We start from the raw sequence: 26,606 nt of genomic DNA, 5'->3' as shown, positions 1-26,606 counted from the left end.
ACTAATAACCAATGTGGGTGGCACGGTGGCACAGTGGTCAGCACTGCTGCCTCACAGCGCCAGAGACCTGGGTTCGATTCCCGGCTTGGGTCACTGTCTATGCGGAGTTTGCACATTCTCCCCGTGTCTGCGTGGGTTTCCTTCAGGTGCTCCAGTTTCCTTCCGCAGTCCAAAAGGTGTGCTGGTTAGATGCACTGGCCAAGCTAAATTCTCCCTCAGTGTACCCGAACAGGTGCTGGAATCTAGTGACTAGGGGATTTTCACAATAACTTCATTTCAGTGTTAATGTAAACCTATTTGTGACACTAATAAATAAACTTTAAAAACTAGGGAGTAACCAAAGAAGCGGAACACTTACAAGAATTCAAAGCAGTCACACAACACTTAGTGAAGCAGAGGCATCAAACACTTCATGCCTCTTCAACTTGTCCAAATAAATGTTGAGACATTGACAAAAGAAATCTTGGAAAGAGCTGCTTATTATAACCATCTAAAGATGTTATTCAAGCAAAGTTACACAACATTATTTTTTCATTTTACCAAATGCCCAAAGGAGTTGAAGTACACACACACTGCCGTGCCAATCTGAGAATTGGGATTATGTAGCCAATAATGTTTTCCATTTCTCACTTCTTTATTTACCAGTGGGAAAGGCAATTAGCCACATTTGGATTCCCAATCAGCAAACTATAACCAATAGCCAATGTCTGGGACAACGTTCCAAATGCGGCACATGAATTGTAATGTCAAAGTGTGACCAGGAACTGGAATGCTCACAAGTACATGCAGATGACACATTTTCACCTAAGCTAAGCACATATCCACCGTCCAGAGCACAAAACGTCACTGTTGTAAATAGCTTACTCAATCCAGGATTTTAATCGTCATAAAGGGTCTATAAAAAGTATGGCCCAGATTTTGCTGCCATAATAATAGAGGCTAATAGTGTTTGCCTTTATTTATGTGTAAATGTTACAGAATAGGTGCATAGTTGAATGGAATTATCCCAAACGGTACCACATTTGAACAACAGATACAAACTAAATTTGCTACAGAAAGTCAAGTCTTGTCGCAAGCTTTATATTTTCACAACTGAGGCAGGTAGTTCAAGTCGGCAAAGGGGCAGACCGACCTCAGTTTAAAGGGCCTAAAATTGTGTGATTTACACTCCAGGTAGGCAGATGCAGAATGGAATCAGGATGGCTGACCCTGGAAGCAGGTCCTCGGCGAGCAATTTCCAAGGCTTACCTTTGTTCTCCAGGACTTTGTCCAAGTTGTGATAAAAGCAGTTAGGCTCTCTAGCCTGCATGGCTCAAACTCTTTCATCCCCCACCCACTCCCCATGACCCCATATACCTCTATACCAACACAATGCTAATTAATAAACCCCCCCTACTACCCCCTCACCACTCCCCTGTCCCTTTGTACTCTGCATGTCAACTCAATGCCAACCCATGCCCCCAGCCACTCCCCATGACTCCTCATAGTCTTCATGTTAACTCAGTGCCAATGTGCGCACCTTCTACGTCCATTCGCCCAGTATGCATCTTGTACTTAAACAATGAGTTATACAATATCAATGGCAAGTGTGGAACTGCTGAGAAAACAAAACACCCATTCAAAAATGTTATTTCTAAAAAGCTGCTGTTCCTATGACCCCACAAAAGTGTCAATCAGACAGTTCATTATAGAATTGCAAAGGCTTCAAATACTTTGCGCCTCTTAATCTTGTCCAGAAAACATTGAGACACTCACAAAAGTGATCATGGAAAGAATCACTTATTTTATAAACACTTCAAGATGTCAATCAAGCAAAGGCAACAATGCACTTCATTTGTGAAACCATAATCCCTGCTGAGCTCATGTCTGTATTGTTCTGGGCTCACAGCCAAAAGGCATGAGGATATGTGGAAATCTATGAAATTACAGCCAGCATCTGAACATTGGCCTTAAATCTTCCTTTAGTGGATGTATCACCAGTGCTAAACTGTAAATGGACCCAATGTAGAAATCAAAGGAAAAAAAAGAGAAACAGATGTAAGTATGGAAAGGCTTAACAGTTATTGCATTCCTATTAATTGGTGTGCTTCACACTAAGACTGATCATGAAAGTGCCTCCAACATGTTCATGGCCAGACTTTTACGCTCCCTAGCGGGTTTTAAGGTGGAGGAAATATGACATTGCAGGGGCAGGATTCCTTCCACGTTCCCATCTGACCCAACCTCACAGCAAGCCCTCGAACGGGAAGCCCACCCTTGTCCCATTTGAGGACCTTAAGTGGCAACTTAATGGGCGGTTAGGAGTCGTTAGCCTCCCAGTCTCAATTTTGATTGAAGTTCAGTGGGGGAAAACTCAGAAATAAAGAAAGTTTGATCTTGGGTGGGGGGGGGCTTCATCAGAAGCACTCTTCTGACTGGGGGCACCCTCCCCTTAAGACCCAGTGACCCAAAGACTTTTGTCGTTCCCCCCTCCCTGGCTTATCCCATGAGACCCCAATCACAGCTCTCGCGACTCCCCAGTTTGGGCACCCCCGCACCCCTTGACACTTATCTGTGTCTCCAGTTCCCAGGACATAGGGTGGAATTTTCCGACCATGCTCACCCCAAAACCGGAAAATCCTACCCAAGGTCAACAGGATGGGAAAATTCCCCCCATAGTCTCAGGCAGCTCCGTGCAGTTCTGTTTCTGGCCACAGCAGTGATGTTGCTGGAGGATCTGGCCCATCAGATTGACTGGCAGCTCTCCAAGGCGGGACTACCTCCTGTGTGAGGGGCAGAAGTCCCGTGTAATTCTAATCAATGCTCGTTAGAGTGTAAAATGGCAGCGGGGTGATCAATCCCCGCCAACTCTTCCGATAGTTGGGTCCGGGCTCCCTCCATCCTAAAAATTTAGGTCTCTGAGTCTGAAATGAGTTCACAAGATTTCTCACTGCTACGCAAAAAACATTGCAAAACAATAAAGGTTAGAAACTCAGAATGAATATTTAAAATAACTCAGCTCTTCCTGTCTTTCAGAATGCTGCTATGGATTCTGATGTTCATAGGTTCAGCTGGATTGCAGTGTGAATTCCAGGCTGTTGCTCTACCATCTAGCTAGTAGTCATGTCCCAGCTGAGAGAGATAAGCAGATAGACACATTAATTCTGCACTGACTCTGTGAATTCTATTCGTATTATGGGACCAGATGTGGTTAATTCGATTGGCTTAGAAATGGACTCTGGGACAAACAGGTCTTTAGTGAAGTGGTTTGACATTGTGCAGAGTGTTTACAATATGGTTGAAAGAAAGGCCTCTGCTCAAAATCACTAGATTTACAAAAGGCTGGTGGGATGAGGAAGGGGGAACTGATATAGGAACAGTCTCTTAAAGCTGTCAGATGAATGTGGCTATCAGTAAAAGTATGTGGAAAATGGTTCCAGTCGAGATCCTGTAACACATGAATAATAAATGTTACACAACGCGTAAGATGCAGTGATAAAGATGCTATGAAAGAGCCCAGAGCTCAAGACTAAGAATAAGCGATTCTAGATGTCGTTCTGAAAGAAATCCAGCCATATAAATGTGTTATTTTCGCTCATTTGAAAATTACGTGAAAAATAGTAGTCAGAATTTTTCTGAAGGGAGAACCAAAGGTGTAATGGTCAAAAATTTGGCATTGGCGCAGGCGGTGCTATCATGTTCCTGCCTTCAAGCCATTTTGATCCAGACAGGTTTGGTGGGGTGATAGCTACCTGGAATCATAGAATAGAATCCCTGCACTGCAGAAGGAGACCATTCGGCCCAGCGAGCCTGCACCGACAAAACCCCACCCAGGTCGTATCCCTGTAATCCCGTATATTTACCCTGTTAATCCCCCTGACACTAATGGACAATTTATTATGGCCAATCCACCTAACCAGCATGTCTTTCGGACTGTGGGAGGAAACCAGAGCACCCGGAGGAAACCCACGAAGACACGGATAGAATGTGCAAACTCCGTACAGACAGTGACCCAAGCCAGAAATCGAATACAGATTCCTGGCGCTGTGAGGCAGCAGTGCTAACCACTGTGCCACCGTGCCGCCCTGCCAGCAAAATTCCTCTCATGCGCCCCTCACCCTAGTCAGAACTCTTTGCCAGGTTTCTCTCCGATCTCCTCTCATATCCTCCCTGAGCTCATCTTGTCCATGGGACCCATCTCCTGCTCCTTCAATCCGACTCCCATTAAACTGCTGACCACCCAAATTCCACGCCTGGTCTCCATGTTAGCCGATATTGGAAACAATTCTGTCCCTCTCTTCAGGTGTTTTCTTGTTCTCTTTTAACTTTGCCATCATCACCCTCTCCTCAATAAAAAACCAAAACTCTTGTCCAACTGTCCTTACAAACTACTGCCCCATCTCCAATGCCCCTGTCCTCTCTTTGAACATGTTGCCACCTTCCAAATTCATATCCAGTTTTCCAGAAACTCCATGGGCTGGATTTTATTGGGAGCCATGGTCTCCACCCACCCCTCCCCCGCTAAGAAGTCAGGATTTCCGCTCAGGGGACAATAAGTCTGGTGTCAGTCAATCAGAGGCTGGGAACCTTCCAGCACCCACAGCACCACCGGGAGTCAGGTGGCCACTGCCAGTACTACACTCAAATTACGATCCAACTACTGGACCCTCTTCATCTCCTGAGTCTAGTAGTTGGATCAGAATTTAAGTATGTGGATGGTGGTGCTGACAGGCTGGCAGTCCTGATGAGAGGGGAGGGGGGGGGGACAACACAACGGGCTGGGAGGCATCAGCGGAGGTCGTTTGGCGGGCTTCCCACTGGGTACCCAGGCCTCTGCGCATCTCCTAGCCTAAGACATCCAGCATAATCAGCTCCGCACCAGAAATCAGCGTGGAGCTGATTACAATATGGAAATCAGCATTTCCATTTCATTAGCGGGCCCTCTGGTGTCTCCCCCCCCCCCCCCCCCCACCGCCCCCATCTCCAGGGGTGGTTCACTCCAGCAGGGTTTACTATTGCTCCCCACTAAAAAGGAACAGGCGGCCCATCCCATTGGAAGAAAGAGAGGCAACTGAGGCCCCCCCAGGAGGTCGGTGGTAAGGGGCACACCCCTTGGGCAGTGCCAGCCTGGCAGTGCCAGCCTGGCTCCCTGGCACTGCCCAAAGGGTACGTTGGCACTGCCCACTGGACATCAGGCAGTGCCAATGCGGCAGGGCCAGATTGGGGGCAGGGTCTATTGAGGGGAAGAGGTGATTGGGGCTGGCCATCGGGATGGAGGGATTTCAGGACTGTCGGGGGGCAGGGGTTGGGGAGATCAGGACTGCTGGGGGGGGGATTGGGAGATCGGGGCTGGCTGGGTGGGGTGGTCGGAAAGATCGGAGCTGGTTGGGGGTGATCATAGGGGCTCACCCAGGGAGTTCCTGGAGGCCAGTGATCGGGATGGTGTGGGGGAGTCAGAAGGTCAGTGATGCGGGGTCGCGGGGCTGGCCAGCAATGCAGGGCCACTGTGCATGCGCCAATCTCGGCACTGACAGATCGGCACCTGCGCAGTGGCCCGTTCGGCGCTATGCTACCGGCCTCTCGGGCAGCAATAGGCTCCGCCCACAGATTTCCAGAGGGAATCCCGCTGAGGCACAGTGTGTTGGAGATTCACTCTGGAATCGCGCCAAAAAATCTAGCGGGAATTACTCCCATTTTCACGCAAATTGGGGACTTCGAAATTTTTGGGAGTATAATGCGTATTCTGTTTGCTCAGTAGGGGATCTAACTGGGGAGGCGATGGCCTAGTGGTATTATCACTAGACTATTAAACTAGAAACTCAGCTAATATTTTGGAGACCTGGGTTCGAATCCCACCACGGCAGTTGGTGGAATTTGAATTCAATAAAAAATTCTGGAATTAAGAATCTACCGATGACTATGAAACCATTGTTGATTGTCAGAAAAACCCATCTGGTTCACTAATGTCTTTTAGGGAAGGAAATCTGCCATCCTTACCTGGTCTGGCCTACAGGTGACTCCAGAGCCACAGCAATGTGGTTGACTCTCAATTGTCCTCAGGCAACGAGGGATGGGCAATAAATGCTGGCCAGCCAGCGATGCCCATGTCCCATGAAGGAATTTTTAAAAAATTTGTGATGTCTAGTATGTGTTCCTCCTGCTATATGGATTTGATTTGTTATCATTAATATTAAATAATTGTTTTTGTTTTCTTACACGCCTATTTCTTAGTATCTGTGCTCACAATGTTGTTGGAACCTTCATTCCTGATGCATTACACAATAAGCACAGGTACCATGTATATATGCACCTCTTACAGATTCAGGGCTTTCCTTCATATCACATATCACATTCTTGAGTTCACTGGAATTTGTTACGCTTGTAATTAGATCCTATGCCACACATGCATAATCCAATCCAATAATAATCCTCGTGCATGATCAGTAGATTCCCTAGTGATAGCACCATAGAACCATAGAACAGCTACAGTGCAGAAAGAGGCCATTCGGCCCGTCATGTCTGCACCAGCCAAGAGAGTACGGAGAAACTAGCCGCTCATTTTAATCCCATCTGGTGCATAGCCTTGCAGGTTACCACACTTGGGATTCAGGTCCAGGCACCTTTTAAATGAGTTGAGCATTTCAACATAAGAATATAAGAGCTAGGATCAGGAGTAGGACATCTGGCCCCTCGAGCCTGCTCCACCATTCAATAAGATCATGGCTGGTCTTTTCGTGTTCTCAACTCCACTTACCCGCTCGCTCACCATAACTCTTAATTCCTTTACTGTTCAAAAATCTATCCATCTTTGCCTGAAAAACATTCAAAGAGGCAGCCTCAACTGCTTCACTGGGCAGGGAATTCCACAGACTCACAACCCTTTGGGTGAAGAAATTCCTCCTCAACTCAGTCCTAAATCTGCTCCCCCTTATTTTGAGGCTATGCCCCCTAGTTCTAGTTTCATCCACCAGTGGAAACAACCTCCCTGCTTCTAGCTTATCTATTCCCTTCATAATTTTATACATTTCTGTAAGTTTCCCCCTCATTCTTCTAAATTCCAATGAATATAGTCCCAGTCCACTCAGTCTCTTCTCATAAGCCAACCCTCTCAACTCCGGAATCAACTTCGTGAATCTCCTACCTCAGTCTGAACCAGGAAGCCATGTCTTTTGCAAACATGCTTATTCAATCTTTTTTAAGGTTAACTGATAAACTGTTTGGGGCCTGATGCGAATCATTCATCTGCTTTACTTCATAGCACGTGAGCATCTAGCTATGACCACGCTCACCTAATCAGTATACCTTGTCTTTCCATAATAATGAGCATACCACGTTTCCCCCCTCCCTCTAGTGCTGGGTCTTACTCCTCAACTTGAACTGATTAAACTCTTGAGCGACCTCCTACATTCTCCATTGGAACCTGACCATCGGTTGCCCTTGTCGCTTTCTATATCGAAATCCTTTCTGACTGCTTTGATTTCTATTTCGGATTGTTCATACCCGGGAAGGATACAATCACTGTGTCCCAACACAGTGGGCCTAAAGGCATTTTTTGATTGATTGCTAACACAGACTAGCAAATTGCTTTTGGTTTAATATATGTTGTAGGGAAATAACATCAACGCTTAGCGTTGTTAGCCACCCACCATCTCAGTCCTTTCCATGAAGTGTCATCAGTTTGAAACATTGCCTCTACGTCTCTCTGTTTTTAATTTATATCACATACTGATTCATCAATTGATTTTTAATGAAAGCTATTTTTTTTAATAATTCATGGGAGATGCGCATCACTGGATGGCCAGCATTTATTGCCCATCCCTAGTTGCCCAAGGGCAGCTCAGAGTCAACCACGCTGCTGTGGCTCTGGAGTCACATAGAATTCACAGAATCACCACAGTGCAGAAGGCCATTCAGCCAATCGAGTCTGCACCGACCACAATCGCACCCAGGCCCTATTCTCAGAACCCCACATATGTACCCTGCTATTCCCCCGACACTAGGGTCCATTTAGCATGGCCAAACCACCTAACCCGCACATCTTTGGACTGTGGGAGGAAACCGGAGCACCCGGAGGAAACCCACGCAGACACGGGGAGAACGTGCAAACTCCACACAGACAGTGACCCAAGCCGGGAATCGAACCCGGATCCCTGGCGCTGTGGTAGCATGTAGGCCAGACCAGGTAAGGACAGCAGATTTCCTTTCCCAAAGGACATTAGTGAACCAGATGGGATTTTCAGGCAATTGATAATGGTTTCATGGTCATCAGCGGATTCTTAATTTCAGATAAGTTTTTACTGAATTCAAATTCCACCATCTACCATGGCGGGATTCAAACCTGGGTCCCCAGAACATCAGCTAAGTTTCTGGATTAATAGTCCAGCAATAACACCACTACGCCATCGCCTCCCCATGATAATTAATATTTTTATGATAATGCGTAACGTAATTTCATTCCTCAATTATTATTCCATGTGCCATTTGTGAAACAGTAGGACTGTACGGCTGTTATTACTGTTAGTAAATCGATCTAGAACTGTAATATTTTTCATTGCTGTGAATGGTGCAGTGCTTAATTGAGTGATTTCCTTAATAGTCCATTTAAGTACTTTAGTTACAACAAATGCAACTAACAATTTAAATGTTTGCCTGGAGCGTAAATAGGACTGTTCAACTGATGTCTTGTGGGAATCATTTTTTACCTCAGCATCTGTGGATGAAGAACAAGGAGTTCTTCTTCAGAAATGCCTGCCACAGTATGTGTGAACAAAATCAATTTAGCCCAACACAATGTGTGCACTCTTCTGACGTGGAATGGTATCAAAATATTGGGCTCAGGAACCACTCTCAAGATGGTTTTTTTTTATATGTTAATGCCCTAATTGGACACCCTATTAGTTGTGCCAAGCATCTCCAAGAGGTGGGAGCAGCCTGCCTGGCACCACCAGCAAAGGCAGGCAGCAACCATTTTGAAGCTTTGCCAGGCAGAACGGGTAACTCCTCAGAAGACCAGGAGCTGGAACACGGAGGAAGGTGACCATGCCAACAAAGGAGCGGTGCAGCGCTCAACCTGACACAAGTTTGCCAGTCAACATTCAGTTTTCCACAAGTCCAAATAAACCTTCCAGTGACCCAGCCATGAACTGGACACTAACGTGCACCAGACTGTTCAGGGTTGCCGAAATAAATATTTTTTTAAAAATCACATTTTTCTTTCAGATTTCTGGCATCCCCAGTATTTTGTTTTTATTTTAGTGTTTAATTCACAATCGCTTCTCTTCCAGGAATGCCTACCTTGTAGACATTCTGCCCTTCTCTTTGACAGGATCTCCCTTTGTCTCTTTCGCCTTCGCTGCTCTCCATTTCCCTCCTGTTTGACAAGGTGTTTACCAAAACTCACTTTCACAGCAACACTTCCTTCCTCAACAACTGTCTCCGGCTCTGACTTACTCCACATGGATTTCAATTGAAGCTCCATCCTTCATGTTTCCAATCCACCCAGGATCGCAGCTATCTCCGGGACATACAACATTCCTCGGACTGCAGTCCTTGCCACATCCTGACATTTAAACTCAGTTTGAGACACTCTCAACCTCTTTCTCCACCAGCACTGGCTCACCCTATCTCATAGCTATCCTGTCCACAGTTTAATTTCATCCTTCATCTCATCCAATGCTTTAACAAAAAGCCTTCTCTTTTGATTTGATTTGATTAATTATTGTCACATGTATTAGCATACAGTGAAAAGTATTGTTTCTTGTGCGCTATACAGACAAAGCATACCGTTCATAGAGAAGGAAACGGGAGAGTGCAGAATGTTGTTTTACAGTTATAGCTAGGGTTTAGAGAATGATCAACTTAATGCAAGGTAGGTCCATCCAAAAGTCTGATGGCAGCAGAGAAGAAGCTGTTCTCGAGTCGGTTGGTACGTGACCTCAGACTTTTGTATCTTTTTCCCGACGGAAGAAGGTGGAAGAGAGAATGTCTGGGGTGTGTGCAGGCATCAAAGAACACAGCTCCAACAACTCATGGTACCATCCTTCCCCTTCATTTCACTCTGATCCAATCCCTTCTCCCAATCCCACCTCTTGCTGTGTATTCACTCTACCCTCTCACCTTCCCCCTTCTATCTGTACTAAAGGGCTCAACTTTATCCCCTTACACACCCACTAAAATCATTTTCAGTTCTTCTTCTTCTGCCCACTTCTTTGGCCAGGAGTCCTCCCCACAATCAATTAACTCTTCCAATGCCTACAGCATTCTCCCTCCACCTAGACCCTTCCCTCTGACCTCTGACTCACTCTTGATCTTGAGAACTGTTGGCTCTGTCTACACTTCCCGCTGCCTCAGCAAAGCAGCCAGCATAGTTAAGGACCCCATGCACCCCAGACATTCTCTCTTCCACCTTCTTCCATCGGGAAAACAATACAAAAGTCTAAGGTCACGTACCAACCAACTCAAGAACAGCTTCTTCTCTGCTGCTGTTAGACTTATGAATGGACTTGCATTAAGTTGATCTTTCTCTACACCCTAGCTATGACGGCAATACTACATTCTGCATTCTCACATTTCCTTCTCTATGTACAGTATGTTTTGTCTGTATAGTGTGCAGAAACAATCCTTTTCACTGTATGTTAATACATGTGACAATAATAAATCAAATCAAAACATCTGCCTTCCTAATTTCTCTGCTCTTCTCACCCATTCTACACTGTCTCCCTCTGAACCCACTGCATTCTGTTCCCCCAGGTCCAATCCTGACCTTGTTATCAAACCTGCTGGCAAGGACAGTGGCTGTTGTTGTCTGACTTCTGCCATTCAGAGACTGAGCGCCAACCCTCAGACACTTCCTCCTACCTCCCCCTGGACCATGATCCCATCACCAAACATCAAGCTATCATTTCCACGATTGTCACTGACCTCATCTTCTCTGGATATCTTCCCACCTCATACTCCCTAAGCCCTGAACACTCCACTTGTACCTCCTTCCCCAAATCCACAAACAGGACGCTCCGGGTAGAACTATCACTTCCACCTGTTCCTGTCCCACTGTACTTCAAAGATGTGCAGGATCGGTTGATTGGCCATGTTAAATTGTCCCTTAGTGTCAGGGGGATTGGTAGGGTAAATATGTAGGGTTAGGGGGCTAGGGCCTGGGTGGGATTGTTGTCAGTGCAGGCTCGATGGGCTGAATGGCCTCCTTCTACAATGTAGGGATTCTATGATTCTATAACTTATTTCTTCTCATTTTGGCTTTTATTTTTTCTCCCCTAATCCAGTCTCTTCCCATCTACATCTGTGGCCCTTCTGTCACCCGAGTCATTTCAACAGTTCCTAGTTTCCAGGCCCTAGCCACTTCCTCTTCACTCTGAATGGCCAATCTCCCATTCCTCACCAAGACAGTCTGAGGGCTCTCTGCTTCTTTCTCGAATAGAGGACCCAACCAGTCCCCAAACCTCTCTATGAACGGTATGCTTTGTCTGTATAGCGCAAGAAACAATACTTTTTACTGTATGTTAATACATGTGACAATAATAAATCAAATCAAATTAAAGCCACCGCCAGCCTCCTCCAACTGGCTAAACTTGTTCTCTCATCAAACATTTTCTCCTTTAACCTATCCCCCACCACCAAGCGCTTTGTCTCCTCCGCTCCCAGTCAGTGTTCTGAAACTCCCTCCGCAACACTCTGGTTCACTCCTCAGTCACCCTCAACAACTCAACCCTTTCCCATGGCACCTTCCCATGCAAACTCAGGAGGTGCCAAACCTGCCCTTTTACCTCCTTTTCCTGCATGATCTAAATCCGCAAACACTCCTTCCAGGTGAAGCAGCGACCTCTATAAATCTTTAAATCTAGTCAATTCACTGCTCACAATGCGGTCTCCGCTACACTGAAAAATGCCCAGATTGGGTGATCGCTTTGAAGAATACCTCCACTCAGTCCACAAGCATGACACTATTGGCTTTTCCTATGTTAGATGGGGTCAAAACAATGCTGGGTGATCAACCTTCATATCAACCACTGTTAAATTTGGTCTTGGTGAGTGATTTTACAGCTGGATGTCCTTCCTGCCACTATCCCTCCCCATTTATCCAGGCTGGGGACCAGTACTGATACACAGCGGCTTTCCTGCATAGTGCCTGGGTTCTGAAATGCATATTGACTGGTGCTTTATTGAGCCTTACTGGTATGCAGTATGGATTTAGACAGACTGGCTGCACTGGGTATGCTGAGCACCTGAGACAGTCTTGAGTGTCTTTGTCCAATAATAAAGGGTTACTTCACCCTCCGGGAGAGGAGATGGCTAGACCTGGAAAGGACACCTCTACTGGGCAGTGGATACATAGTAAGAAATCTCACAACACCAGGTTAAAGTCCAACAGGTTTATTTGGCAGCACTAGCTTTCGGAGTCTCAAGCTCCTTCATCAGGTGAGTGAGGACTTGTGTGTTCACAAACAGGGCATATAAAGACACAAACTCAATTTACAAGATAATGGTTGGAATGCGAGTCTTTATAGGTAACCAAGTCTTAAAGGTACAGACAATGTGAGTGGAGAGAAAAGACATTTGTATTGTCTCCAGCCAGGACAGTGAGATTGTGCAAGCCCAGGCAAGTCGTGGGGGTTACAGATAGTGTGACATGAACCCAAGATCCCGGTTGAGGCCATCCTCATGTGTGCAGAACTTGGCTATCGGTTTCTGCTCAGCGTTTCTGCGTTGTCGTGTGTCATGAAGGCCGCCTTGGAGAACGCTTACCTGAAGATCAGAGGCTGAATGCCCATAACTGCTGAAGTGTTCCCCGACTGGAAGAGAACACTCCTGCCTGGTGATTGTCGAGCGGTGTTCATTCATTCGTTGTCGTAGCGTCTGCATGGTCTCCCCAATGTACCATGCCTCGGGACATCCTTTCCGGCAGCGATTCAGATAGACAACGTTGGCCGAGTTGCAAGTGTATGTACTGGTGGATGGTGTTCTCACGTGAGATGATGGCATCCGTGTCGATGATCCGGCATGTCTTGCAGAGGTTGCTGTGGCAGGGTTGTGTGGTGTCGTGGTCACTGTTCTCCTGAAGGCTGGGTAGTTTGCTGCGGACAATTGTCTGTTTGAGGTTGTGCAGTTGTTTGAAGGCAAGAAGTGGGGGTGTGGGGATGGCCTTGGCGAGATGTTCGTCTTCATCAATGACATGTTGAAGGCTCCGGAGAAGATGTCGTAGCTTCTCAGCTCCGGGAAAGTACTGGACGACGAAGAGTATTCTGTCCGCCGAGTCCCATATTTGTCTTCTGAGGAGGTTGCGGTTTTTCGTAGTGGTACATTGGAACTGTCGATCGATGAGTCAAGCGCCATATCCTGTTCTTATGAGGGCGTCTTTCAGTGTCTGTAGGTGTCTGTTGCAATCCTCCTCATCTGAGCAGATCCTGTGTATACAGAGGGCTTTTCCGTAGGGGATGGCTTCTTTAACGTATTTAGGGTGGAAGCTGGAGAAGTGGAGCATTGTGAGGTTATCCGTGGGCTTGCGGTACAGTGAAGTGCTGAGATGACCGCCCTTGATGGAGATGCGTGTGTCCAAGAATGCAACCGATTCCGGAGAGTAGTCAATGGTGAGTCTGATGGTGGGATGGAACTTGTCGATGTCATCATATAGCTGTTTCAATTATTGTTTGCCATGAGTCCAAAGGAAGAAAATGTCATCGATGTATCTAGTGTATAGCATCGGTTGAAGGTCCTGTGCAGTGAAGAGGTCTTTCGAAACTGTGCATAAAGGTGTTGGCATATTGAGGTGCAAATTTGGTCCCCATGGCTGTTCCGTGTGTCTGGATGAAGAACTGGTTGTTGAAGGTGAAGACGTTGTGGTCCAGGATGAAGCGGATGAGTTGTAGAATTGCATCTGGAAATTGGCAGTTGTCAGCGTTGAGTACTATATTGTCTGTACTTTTAAGACTTGATTACCTGTAAAGACTCGCATTCCAACCATTATCTTGTAAATTGAGTTTGTGTCTTTATATGCCCTGTTTGTGAACACAAGTCCTTACTCACCTGATGAAGGAGCTTGAGATTCTGAAAGCTAGTGCTGCCAAATAAACCTGTTGGACTTTAACCTGGTGTTGTGAGACTTCTTACTGTGCTTACCCTAGTCCAACGCCAGCATCTCCACATCAGTGGATACATAGACAGCGAGGCTTGGGGCCTTCACACCCTCCAGGAGAGGAGATGGCCAGACCTGTGGAGGGACACCTCTACAGGGGGAAGTGGATAAATAGAGAGTTAGGTTTGGGGCCTTCACTCCTTCGGGAGAGTAGATAGCCGGACCTGTAAGGAACACTTCCACTGGGGAAGTGGACTGCGTTTTGTTTTTAAATCTGGGAGCGACATCAAAGGAAAACTTGAAGCTCATTGATTGGTGAGAAGCTGTTGTTCAGGATTGTGTTTAAATAGCTTAAACTACAAAATTGTAGCTCCTTGGATTTCAGTAAGGGTCACTAGCAATAGGGAATTAAAGTTAAATCAAGTTAAAGTGAAATAAAGTAAACAAAATAAGATAAAGTTCGTGTAAGTGCAGTAAATTGTTACTAGTAATTTATTCTACTCCTTCTACTTATGCTAAGAGTAATAAATAGTTTTTAGAGTTATGGAACGGCAGGTCAGCTCGGCCAAGTGCAGTGTACATCCTGCGGTATGTGTGAAGTTGTGGACGCATCTTGTGTCCCAGACAAACATATCCGTAGGGAATGCCATTAGCTGCACAAGCTTGAACTCCGAGTTTTGGAACTTGAGCGGCGGTTGGAGTCACTGCTGTGTGTCCATGAAACAGAGAACTATGTGGATAGCACATTTAGGGATGTGGTCACACTACATGTTGGAAGCGTACAGCCAGAATGGGTGACTGCCAGACAGTCTAAGACAACCAGACAGGTGGTGCAGGAGTCCCCTGAGTCAATCTCACTTGGTAATTGGTTTTCCAAAGATGATGAAGGTGATAACTCCTCAGGGGAATGCAGCCAGAGCCAAGCCTGTGGCACCATGGGCAGCTCAGCTGTACAGTGGAGGAAGAAAAATGGAAGGGCAGTATTAATCTGAGATGCCACAGTCAGGGAATCAGACGGGGGTTTATGCGGCAGTAAATGTGACTCCAGGATGGCATGTTGCCTCTCTGGTGCCAGGGTTAAGGATATCATGGAACAACTGTAGGACATCTTTAAGGGGGCAGGGAATCAGCCAGAAGTTGTAGTCCATATTGATTCCTACAATAGGAAGAGGGATGAGCAGATTTCAGGGAGTCAGGAAGGAAGTTAAGAAGCAAGACTTCCAGAGCAGTAATCTCAAGATTACTCCCAGTACCACTGGCTCGTGAGAAAAAGAGGAATGATTGATTAAATACGTGGTTTGAAAAATGGTGCGGTAGGGACTTTCTGAGGCATTGGGACCAGTTCTGGGGCAGGTGGAACCTGTACAAGATGGATGGGTTACATCTTAACAGGACTGGCACTGATATAATCACAGGGAGATTTGCTAGTGTTGTTGGGGTGGATTTAAACTAGCTTGTCAGGGGAACGGGAACCTGAGGAGCAGCCCAAGTTGGAAGGAAATAAAGTTGGTTACAGGATGTAGTCGTGGGACTAGAAGGCAGGAGAAACAAAACAAAGCATCGAGTATGCATCAAATGCGAATTATGTCAAAAAGACAAATTAAAGGGCACTTTATCTGAATGTGCACAGCATTCATAACAAGGTGAGTGGGGAGAGATACAAAAGGGTTCAGAGGGGCAATTTATTCACACAGAGGGTGGTGAGTGTCTGGAACAAGCTGCCAGAGGGAGTAGTAGACGCGGGTACAATTTTTTCTTTTAAAAAGCATTTGGACAGTTACATGGGCAAGATGGGTATAGAGGGATATGGGCCAATCACGGGCAATTGGGACTAGCTCACTTATTTTTTAAAAAGATGGCATGGACAAGTTGGGCCTGTTTCCATGCTGTAAACCTCTATGACTCTCGATGATCTAATGGCACAAATAGATATTCAACATTTAGGAAGGACAGACAAGAAGGGAAAGGATGTGGAGTTGTGCTGATAATAAGAGATGGGATCAGTACAATAGTAAGGGAGGATCTCAGATTGGAAGAACAATGTGTGATATCTGTTAGGATGGAACTAAGAAACAACAATAGACAGCAAACATTGGTTGGAGCTGTTTATAGACCACCTAATAGTAATGGTAAAGCTGGGGCATGGTATTAATCAGGAGATGAGAGAAGCACATAGCATAGACAATGCTGTAATCATGGGTGACTTCAATCTACATATAGACTGATTAAACCAAGTGAGCACTAATGCTGAGGAATATGCATTTCTGGAGTGTGCTAGGGCTGGGTTTCCACAGCAGTCAAGGAGCCAACAAGCACACAGGCTATTCTAGAGCTAGTATTATGAAATTACAAAGAGCTCATTAATAATAATGTTGTGAAAGAACCTTTAAAGATGAGTGACACAAGATGATCGAATTTTACATTACGTTTGAAAGTGAGGAAGTCCAATCTGAAGCCAAGGTGCTAAAGTTAAACAAAGGAAATTATGAAAGGATGAGGGACAGATTGGCTGAGGTGGATTGGGAAAATACATTCCAAGATAATACTGTGCATAGGCAATGGATAATTGTTCAAAGAACTATTACATAGCGTACAGCACAGATACATTCCTTTGAGGTGCATAAAGCCAAAATATGCCAGTCAATGATGGCTGACAAAGGAAATTAAAGATTGTATAAGATGAAAAGAAAAGGTTTATAGAGTTGCCAGAATTAGCAGTAAACCTACGGATTGGGTTTTATTTTTAATATAAGGCCAAGCAACTGATAAAGAAAGGGAGAACATGAGTGCAAATTAGCAAAAAAAATTTAAAACTTAATGTAAAAGCTTCTATAGGTATGTAAAAAGGAAACATTTGGCGAAGACAAACGTGGGTCCATTACAGACAGAGTCAGCAGAATTCATAAAGAGAAAGGGCAGCGAAGGTAACAGATTATGTTTATTTTCACTAAGGAAGACACAGGAAATCTCCCAGATGTAGAGATTCAAGGGATTAGGGAGAATATGGGGTTGAAGGAAATTAATATAAATAAGAAGGTTGTATTGGTGAAATTAATGGGACTGGAAGTGGATAAGTCCCCAGGTCCTGATATTACGAATCCCAGAGCATTGAAAGAGGTTACAATAAAGGTAGTGAATGCATTGGTGATCATCTTCCAAAATTCTATAGATTCGGGAATTGTTCCTGCAGATTGGAAGGTTGCAAATATCACCCCACTATTTACGAAGGGAGGCAAAGAGAAAACAGGGAACTACGGACCTGTTAGCCTTACATCAGTAGTAGAGAAAATGCTGGAATCGATTATCGAGGATGGCACAGTGTGGCATAGTGGCACCGGCCAGCACAGTGGCATAATAGTTAGCACTGCTGCCTCACAGCACCAGTTCGATTCCTGGCTTGGGTCACTGTCCGTGCAGAGTCGGCACATTCTCCCCATGTCTGTGGATTTCCTCCGGGTGCTCCGGTTTCCTCTCACAGTCCAAAAGTCGTGATGGTTAGGTGCATTGGCCGTGCTAAATTCTCCCTTAGTGTACCCGAACAGGCACTGGAGTGTGGCGACGAGGGGATTTTCACAGTAACTTCATTGCAGTGTTAATGCAAGCCTACTTGTGACACTAATAAATAAACTTAAACTTAGGATGTGATAAATTGACAGTTGAAAAATCATGATCTGATTGGACATGATCAGTGTAGAGATGAGGAGTAATATCTTTACACAGAGGATTGTGAATCTTTGGAATTCTCTGCCCCAGAGGGCTATGAAGCTCAGTCATTGAGTATGATTGAGGTAGAGATTGATAGATTTCTGATTAACAATATGTAAAGGGTTATGGGGATAAAGTGGGTAAAAAGTGTCCGACCGGCCATGATCGTATTGGATGGTGGAGCAGACTCGATGGGCTGAATGGCCTACTCCTGTTCCTGTGTTCCCACCATACAATGTGCATTATCAGCCCTGCAGAACCTGCCCACTGCATGAGATGAAAATAAATGGGCAAAATAATTAAGAAACCACGTGCACACTATTTATATATCATTAATACACCAGGGTAAAATAAGGAGTGGAAATTAAGACATGCTGTAAGAACACAAACATTGGTTAATTTGTACTTACAAATGTTGTGAGTCTAAAATTTTTCCCAAAAAGCAATTTGGTCTTTGCTTGCATCTAAACATTTTCCCACAGAGGACAACAATGTTGCATATTTGCTTCTCTGCACGAACACAAATCATGAGCATAGGTCCAAGTGAGAAATGAACTATTTTTTCATTAATAACCAATGCCTATATTATTTTATCCTGTGCCTAGATGTTATAGAAAAATGAAGCAAGCATTCACCAACATCTTGAGAAGGTGGTGGTGAGCTGCCTTCTTGAAACCACCACCTTCTCAAGGGCAACTAGGGATGGGCAATAAATGCTGGCCAGCCAGCGACACCCATGTCCCACGACTGAATAAACAAAAAATACATCTTCTAAAATGTTTCACAAAACTATCATGATACTGTTTATTAAAGCACAACTAGTGTTTTAGCATCATTCTCCAAGCAATTATCTATTGAAGTGGGCCCTTCTTATTCAAACTAAAACACTGTAAGTGTCAGCATGAATTTTTCAAGTCACCAAAACAGCCGATCAGTGTTAGAAGGTGATAATTTTAATACAAATTAGGGTCTGGAGTTTTGAAGAGCAAGGAGTGACTTGATTGAAGTATATAAGATCCTGAATGCTCTTGACAAGGTGGATGTGAAAGGATGTTTCCTCTTAAAGAACAAAGGACAAAGAAAATTACAGCACAGGAAGAGGCCCTTCGGCCCTCCAAGCCTGCACTGACCATGCTGCCTGACTGAACTAAAACCCCCTACCCTTCCGGGGACCATATCCCTCTATTCCCATCCTATTCATGTATTTGTCAAAACACCCCTTAAAAGTCACTACCGTATCCACTTCCACTACCTCCCCCGGCAACGAGTTCCAGGCACCCACTACTCTCTGTGTAAAAGACTTGCCTCATACATCTCCTTTAAACCTTGCCCCTCGCACCTTAAACCTGTGCCCCCTAGTAATTGACTCTTCCACCCTGGGAAAAAGCTTCTGACAATCCACTCTGTCCACGCCTCTCATAATCTTGTAGACTTCCTTCAGGTCGCCCCTCAACCTCCGTCGTTCCAGTGGGCGAGTCCAGAACTAGGGGGCACTGTTTTAGGGGGTTGCCCTTTAAGGGCAGAGGTGAGGAGAAGTTTAGAGTAATACACAGGAATCTTACCATTGTTCACGCCGGCAGGATTTTCCCATCCCACTGTGGTAAACGGAGATTTGGCTGGCCGCCAAATTCTCCAACCTTGCTGCAGCGGGAGCGTGGCATGAATGGCAGGTAAAATCGTGCCCACAGAGTCTTACAGTACAGCAAGTGATCCTTCAGCCCATCGTGTTTGCGTCATCCATCAACCACCTTTCCATTCTAATTCTAATTTGGAACTCCCTGCCTCAGAATGTGGTGGAGGCGGGGTCATTGAATGTTTTTAAGGCGGGGATGGATAGATTCGTCTTAGGCAAGGGGATCAAAGGTAGTTGGGAATGTGGAAATTGAAAGACAAGCAGCCATGATATTATTGAATGGCGGAGCAAGCTGGGGGAGTCAAACGGCCTACTCCTACTCCTGTTTCTTATTATCTTCTGTCTCGAATTCTGGACAGCTTTATGATATGAATAGAGACCCACAAGGAATTCGGTTGAGCTTGTCAAAACCTATCCCAAAATGAAACATCTCTGCCAACAGGGTATTGAGACTTGAATTCATTCTCTCGAGCTGAACGGGAATTAAACGCTGCACAGTCTTTGTGATCGAAATTAGCACAACAGAGCTCCACCTGTAATGTTCTCTTTTCTCCTTAAATAGAACATCGCTCGTGAAATTTTCTGAAAAGGACAGATGATTAATGTCCCAAAACCTGGACATAACAAGAATGACAATTCTGTACTTGTGGCTGGACCTACTGGGGGACAAAATGGAAATTGGCAGCAATTCATATTTGGACAATTTAAATGGAATCAAACCTGATAACTCAGCAACTCCTTATGTAACCAGTTGCCTGCCAGCAAATCTCCTGTGCTTCCAGTTTGCTGGACAGTATTGCTGCATTTGAAACAGCAAGAGCAGATTATCTAACTCTACGTTAGATACCAGTATATTTAACTATGTTTTCTATTAATACTGCTTAAAAAGTTACAGTGGCTCTGTGATTCACTCCTGAGTCCAGTTGTAAATGGGCCTCAGACGGTTAAAGAACCTGATCTCTCACAGCAACACCAATGCCCAATGTGCAGTATAATACTGCTGTTTTATTTGCAGCAATCAGAATCTGGCATCAATAGCAGCACCATCTGGAGAAACTGCTGTAGCCACAATTGTGTTTCACTCCATAGCCGCTGCACAGCATAAGCCCATTACTTTACAAAGTTTTTTTTCCCCCAAATGTCTCACGGTTCAATTTCAAATGATGGAAGAGAGCCAATTATGCCGTGACTTATTTTAAATCATAGGGCGGCACAGCGGCCCGGTGGGTTCGATTCCCGCCTTGGGTGACTGTCTGTGCGGAGTTTACACGTTCTCCCCGTGTCGGCATGGGTTTCCTCTGGATGCTCCGGTTTCCTCCCACACTCCAAAGATTTGCAGGTGGGTTGGCCATGCTAAAGTGTCTCCAAATTGTGTAGGTTGGGGGATTGGCGAAGTAAAGGCGTGGGACTATGAGGATAGGGCCTGGGTAAGATGGTCTGTCGGAGAGTCGGTGCAGATCCGATGGGCTGAAAGGCCTCCTTCTGCACTGTAGGGATTCTATGCTTCTATGATTTAAAAAATTACCCAGGAAGCTGAGCTTCCTAATCGGGGTCCTATGTGTCTCTGGAGTTTGGACTCCCCACACTCCGTGGTATAAGCCGACATGGTAACAGCAGCCCCTAGTGGCAATGTTCGAACCAACTAAACATGGGCACATGAGAATTACTGGCCACAAAAAGATCAATATCTAGTTTGTCTTTTTCCAATCAGATAGTGGCATGACTCAATGATAATGGGGTTGTTGTCTAAGCGTAGCCATCCTCTCTAACAATTAATCTGCAACAGATCCACACGTGATAAGTGAAAGCAAAATACTGTGGATGCTGGAAATCTGAAATAAAAGCAGAAAATGCTGGATAAGCTCAGAAGGTCTGGCAGCATCTGTGGAGAGGGATCCACACATGACCTGGTTGATATCACATCACTGATGCCCAATGAATCTGAATTTCCCCACATGGTAAGTACATAAGAACATAAGAACTAGGAGCAGGAGTAGGCCATGTGGCCCCTCGAGCCTGCTCCGTCATTCAATAAGACTATGGCTGATCTTTTCGTGGACTCAGCTCCACTTACCCGCCCCCTCACCATAACCCTTAATTCCTTTACTGTTCAAAAGTTTATCTATCCTTGCTTTAAAAACATTCAACGAGGTAGCCTCAACTGCTTCATTGGGCAAGGAATTCCACAGGTGATGAAGTTCCTCTTCAACTCAGTCCTAAATTTGCTCCCCCATATTTTGAGGCTATGCCCCCTAGTTCTGGTTTCATCCACCAGTGGAAACAACCTCCCTGCTTCTATCTTATCTATTCCCTTCATAGTTTGATATGTTCCCCCCTCATTCTTCTAAATTCCAATGAGTAAGGGGCGGCATGGTGGCACAGTGGTTAGCACTGCTGCCTCACAGCGCCAGGGACCCGGGTTCAATTCCAGCCTTGGGTGCCTGTGTGGAGTTTGCACGTTCTCCCCGTGTCTGTGTGAGTTTCCTCCGAGTGCTCCAGTTTTTTTCCACACTCCAAAGATGTGTGGGTTAGGTGAATTGGCCATGCTAAATTGACCCTAGTGTCAGAGGGATTAGCAGGGTAAAAGTGTGGGGTTACGAGAATAGGGCCAGAGTGGGATTGTGGTCGGTGCAGACTCAATGGGCCGAATGGCCTCCTTCTGCACTGTAGGGATTCTATAGTATAGTTCCAGTCTACTTAGCCTTTCCTCATAAGCCAACCCTCTCAACCTGGAATCAACCTAGTGAATCTCCAATGCACCCCTCCCCAGAGACATATGGATACAGCTGTGAGCCTTGTGTCGAGCAGCTAAAGCAGAGTATCAAACCACACTCTCAATTGATAACAGTAATTCAAAATTAAAGTAACTTTGAAATAGCTTAAAAAAATAACACCCAGTGTAGTACTACGTAGGATAATCGATAAATCTGCAATTTGCCCTTCACATTTTGAACTTACTGATGACTCTGAGCAAACCCATTATCCCAAAGATCGATCTTAGGTTGAACAGTGCAGCTGATTATATATTCTGTCAGCATTTTGGAGCTTTCTATGATTTTGTAATCACCTGTTATCATAATCACTTTTTTAAATAGAATTGGAAGCTCAACAGTTGGATTCACATTTTGGCCGTGTTTATTATTTTCTGATTGCACAAGGTGCACACATAAACTTCTTAACGTTTGGTAACCTTACCTCCTCTCTCCGCTTGCCACATAGAAGCTGCGAAAGAAGCCCAGCAGCTCGTCTGCTATATTGGCACTGTATTTTAGCTTTACAGTGTAACGTTTCAGTGCTTTCAGCTCCCTGGCCAGCATAATCACTAAAACTTGGTTCTGCGGATACAGGAAATATTTTCTAATTCCCAGACGATCGGAGCTGTTGGCCACAGTGACCTCTGCCCCTTCGATTGGCAGCTTGTCCACATGCAGGACTATGTACTTGGTCGAGTTCACACAGTGCATCCAAATGCTGACTTCTCCAGAGAAAGTGAAGTTGTCCATGAAAGCTGTGATGTTCAGGTCGTAGTGGTAGGGTTTCAGTGAGCTGGGCAATCTCAGCTGCGTCCAAGGTTTCCCAGCAGTTTTGCTATGGCTGGGGTTGCTGAGGCTCTCTCGGGTCTGGTTGAGCTTGGCGCCGGCGTACACGGTAGCATTCCCTACCCTGCCGCCGCCGTCGTTGGCACACTCCTCAAACTTGACACTCAGGAGCACTGCGATGATCGTGACTATGATAAGACCCAAGATGGAGATGGCGAAACCCAACACAAGTCTCCTGTGCACGGTGATGTGTCTTTCGGTGGTCCTGGGTCGGACCACCACAGAATCTGCCCACTGATCGGACAGTCCCCTTCCATTCCTCATGGAGTCTTCTTCTATAACCATCTGCGTGAAAGACATGCTTTTGTCTCGTTTATCCTCTAAAGCCATCACACTCAGTGCTGCTAGTCTTCAAAGCGGCGCAGGTCGATGGAGAAAGAGGTGCCTCCGTGGTGGCCAATCTAATTCAAAAGAGAGCAAGTCTTCACACCGATTGAGAAAAAACATCCAATCTTCTGTCGATGGAAGATTACTTGAAATGTGTTTAATATTGGTCTGAACATCTATGATGTAAAAAGGGGGCTGTATTCTTTCTTTAAATAGATACTTTGTCAGGTAGCAAATTATATTGCACTTGTCACCTTCTCCTGCGAGGGCATGTTTCCTGATACCTTCACGTCTCAGTATTTTAAAAGGGACACTCTTTCAACGAAAGGTCTGGCTGATGCCGTGGGTGGTGGCGATGACTGTGGGTGGTGACGGAGCATCATGTCCACTGCCTTGGCAACTTTCCTTTTTGCAGGACGGATGAATCGGGAGCTGAATGATCAGAACATCGTAGTCCTCCAGGCTCCAACACAACACTCCTGAGAAAAGTGCAGAGCATCAAAGCAATAGCTGTCACATCTCTGCGACCTGACAGAGAAGAGAGATTCAGTTAAAGAGTACAACACACACACACACACACACACAAAGACCCTGATAAACTGAGGCACGGCACATCAGTTGAGTGTGGCAATTATCACCTCAATGAGGCAGCCTTGATACCGATACTATTTTCAAAGATAAATCATCTTTTTAAGTTCAATCAGCCCAGGTTCAACTCCAAAAAAAATTGAAAGAAGATAGTAAATGGTTGATGAGCTTGCAGTTCTGTACACAAATCTGAAACAGCTCATTCCATCTCAATGGTAACATGGTTAACAGTTATCTGATTAAAATGTATAATCTATAAACACAATCGCAAAAATACATCGTAGTAATAAAAATCTTTGAAAAGCTGCTTGCTGTACTAAGCCCTGTGGATATTAAACATATTGATACAGTAAGGCTCGATATCTGTCTCCCCAGAATAGTAATCACAGCAAAAAGATGCTGTCCCAAATACTGTTAATGCCTTTTGTATTGTCTGTGGGTCCCGAAATCTGACTCTCGCCCCAAGTGCTCGCTTATCGTCTTTGTTATTTTTTTTTGCATTTGTTCAACAGAAAATATATTTAAACAGCTTTGAGCAAAATCCATACATATACACGATAACTGTAACATATAATGCAATTTTAAAAAGTCTCAAACAAAACCGTTCACCATTGCTGCCTTGGTCGTGGGGGGATCTCCGCAGAGCTGAACAAGAGAGCGAGGTGTGTGCCCCTGGTATTGGAGGCAGTGGGAGATGCAGTTGAAGAGGAAGTTTCCCCCGTTTGCTCCGCTTGCTTGTTCCCCCCTCTCCGCCTTGTTTGCCTGGAGTTGGCTCCCCGTTGCTGTGGCGCTGCTGCCTGCTTGGGGTGGGTGATCCGCTCTCCAGCGTTGCTGTTACTGTACCCTGCACCTCCCCAACCAGCCAGCCAGCCTCCCACACCCACCCAGAGATTGGCACATTCCCCCAGCCAGCCACCCCCCAATCTCACTCCACCAGCCAATTCTGTTCTTGCAAATCACAAATCTGCTACACTTGTGTAGACTCTGTTTTGTTTTACACACACTCAGTACCTTTCCCAGAAATCGCTCAGATTAAAACACCGTCCATAATAAATGAGTTTTTCCACCTGCAAAAAGAAACTGCAAAACAGCTACTTAATTTATTCAGCACGCTTGTCGCTAGTCAGATATTTGCTACCTTAATGAGCATAAAGCTGTAGGATTGAACCGATGGGTCGCACAGACACACACACACACTTGTCAGACAGTTGAGTCAAGTTTCAGTCGGGGTATGTCCCCTTTATATTGCTACTTGTATAGTTCCCCCACCCCTACTGTGGGTGCACTGCTGCCGCGCCACACGGATATTTCAGAGTTCAATTCTGTGCCTGTCTCAGTCAGTTCACAGATATCCCCTTGCTGCTCTGACAGTGGTTTGCAGTGAGTGCTGCCTCAAAGCCCCACCTGGCGGCACTGAGTGTCACGAAGCAGTGAACTCGGCTCGGGAACTGGGAGAAATAGAAGCTGTGTGTACAGTGTTAAAACTAAGTTTTTAAGTTTAAGTTTTTATTTATTGGTGGCACAAGTAGGCTTACATTAACACTGCAATGAAGTTACTGTGAAAATCCCCGAGTCGCCACACTCCGGCGCCTGTTCGGGTACGCTGAGGGAGAATTCAGCACCTAACCAGAAGGTATCTCATTGAATGTTTTTAAGGCAAGGATAGATACATTTTTGAACAGTAAAGGAATTAAGGGTCATGGTGAGCGGGCGGGTAAGTGGAGCTGAGTCCTCGGAAAGATCAGCCATGATCTTATTGAATGGCAGAGCAGGCTCGAGGGGCCAGGTGGTCTACTTCTGTTCCTAATTCTTATGTCTTCCGGAATGTGGGAGGAAACCAGAGCACCCAGAGGAAACCCACACAGGCACGGGGAGAATGTGTAGACTCTACACAGACAGTGACCCAAGCCAGGAATCGAACCTAGGTCTCTGGGGCTGTGAGTGCTAACCACTGTGCCACCGTGCCACCCTAAGCTATGTTAAGGCAACCTGGGCTGTGTTTAGCAAAACATGTAGGAATTTAGTATATTCCACCCCCACTTCATGCAAGTTTAAACGTCCCAAAGGGAAAAAGTCTATTCTTTGTCAGTGCAATATTTTTTTCTTAATTCTTGCATTGTGGGCATCACCGGTAAGGTTCCAGCATTTGTTGCCCATCCATAGTTGCCCTTGAGAAGGTGGTGCTGAATTACCAGTCTGTGTTGCGGAGGTATTCCAGCTGAACTATTAGACATTAGGGATAGAATTTTCCTGTGCCACCCACCACGGGAATCGTAGCGGGTGGGACATGGACCATGCAAAGTTCAGTTGACTTTGGGCATGATTTTCCAGCCTTGGTGCGGCCGGAAAATCCCGCCCTAGGAGTTGCAGGATTTCGACGCAGCGACAGTGAAGGAATGGCGGTATAATTCCGAGTCAGGATGGCGTGAGACTTGGAGGGAGACTTGCAGGTGGAGTTGTTCCATGCATCTGCTGCCCCTGTCCTTGGATAGTTTTTCAAAGGTGCAGTGCAAACAGGATGGACCGAAAGGCCTCCTTCAATGTTGCATGATTCCAAGATGACAAAATTAGTAATCTGATATTACTGCTAGATTTGCTTTGTCTCTTCTGCAGGTCTTGGCCCTTCATCTATGGTCCACAATGGAGAAGGGATCTAGATGAGGACATTGTGGCTGTGAGAATGAAATTG

General features: G+C 45.5%; 1 protein-coding gene across 1 annotated transcript in view; it reads right to left on the bottom strand.

Annotated features, from left to right (window-relative positions):
• The window catches only part of LOC144498528 (thyrotropin-releasing hormone-degrading ectoenzyme-like), a 139,710-nt gene extending 115,006 nt beyond the window's left edge, over positions 1 to 24,704 (bottom strand). The window contains exons 1-2 of the mRNA XM_078219779.1: positions 24,527 to 24,704; positions 22,599 to 23,857 (exon numbers count right to left, since the gene is read on the bottom strand). Of these exons, the coding sequence (XP_078075905.1) occupies positions 22,599 to 23,332 (734 nt within the window). The 5' untranslated portion in view covers positions 23,333 to 23,857; positions 24,527 to 24,704. The remainder of the gene's footprint in view (positions 1 to 22,598; positions 23,858 to 24,526) is intronic.
• Positions 24,705 to 26,606: the final 1,902 nt, after the last annotated feature.

The sequence above is a fragment of the Mustelus asterias genome, chromosome 9, assembly GCF_964213995.1.
Source record: "Mustelus asterias chromosome 9, sMusAst1.hap1.1, whole genome shotgun sequence".
NCBI classification, from domain to species: domain Eukaryota; kingdom Metazoa; phylum Chordata; class Chondrichthyes; order Carcharhiniformes; family Triakidae; genus Mustelus; species Mustelus asterias.
The sequence above is the reverse complement of the archived record's forward strand: the minus strand, read 5'-3'. Positions and strand labels throughout refer to the sequence as shown.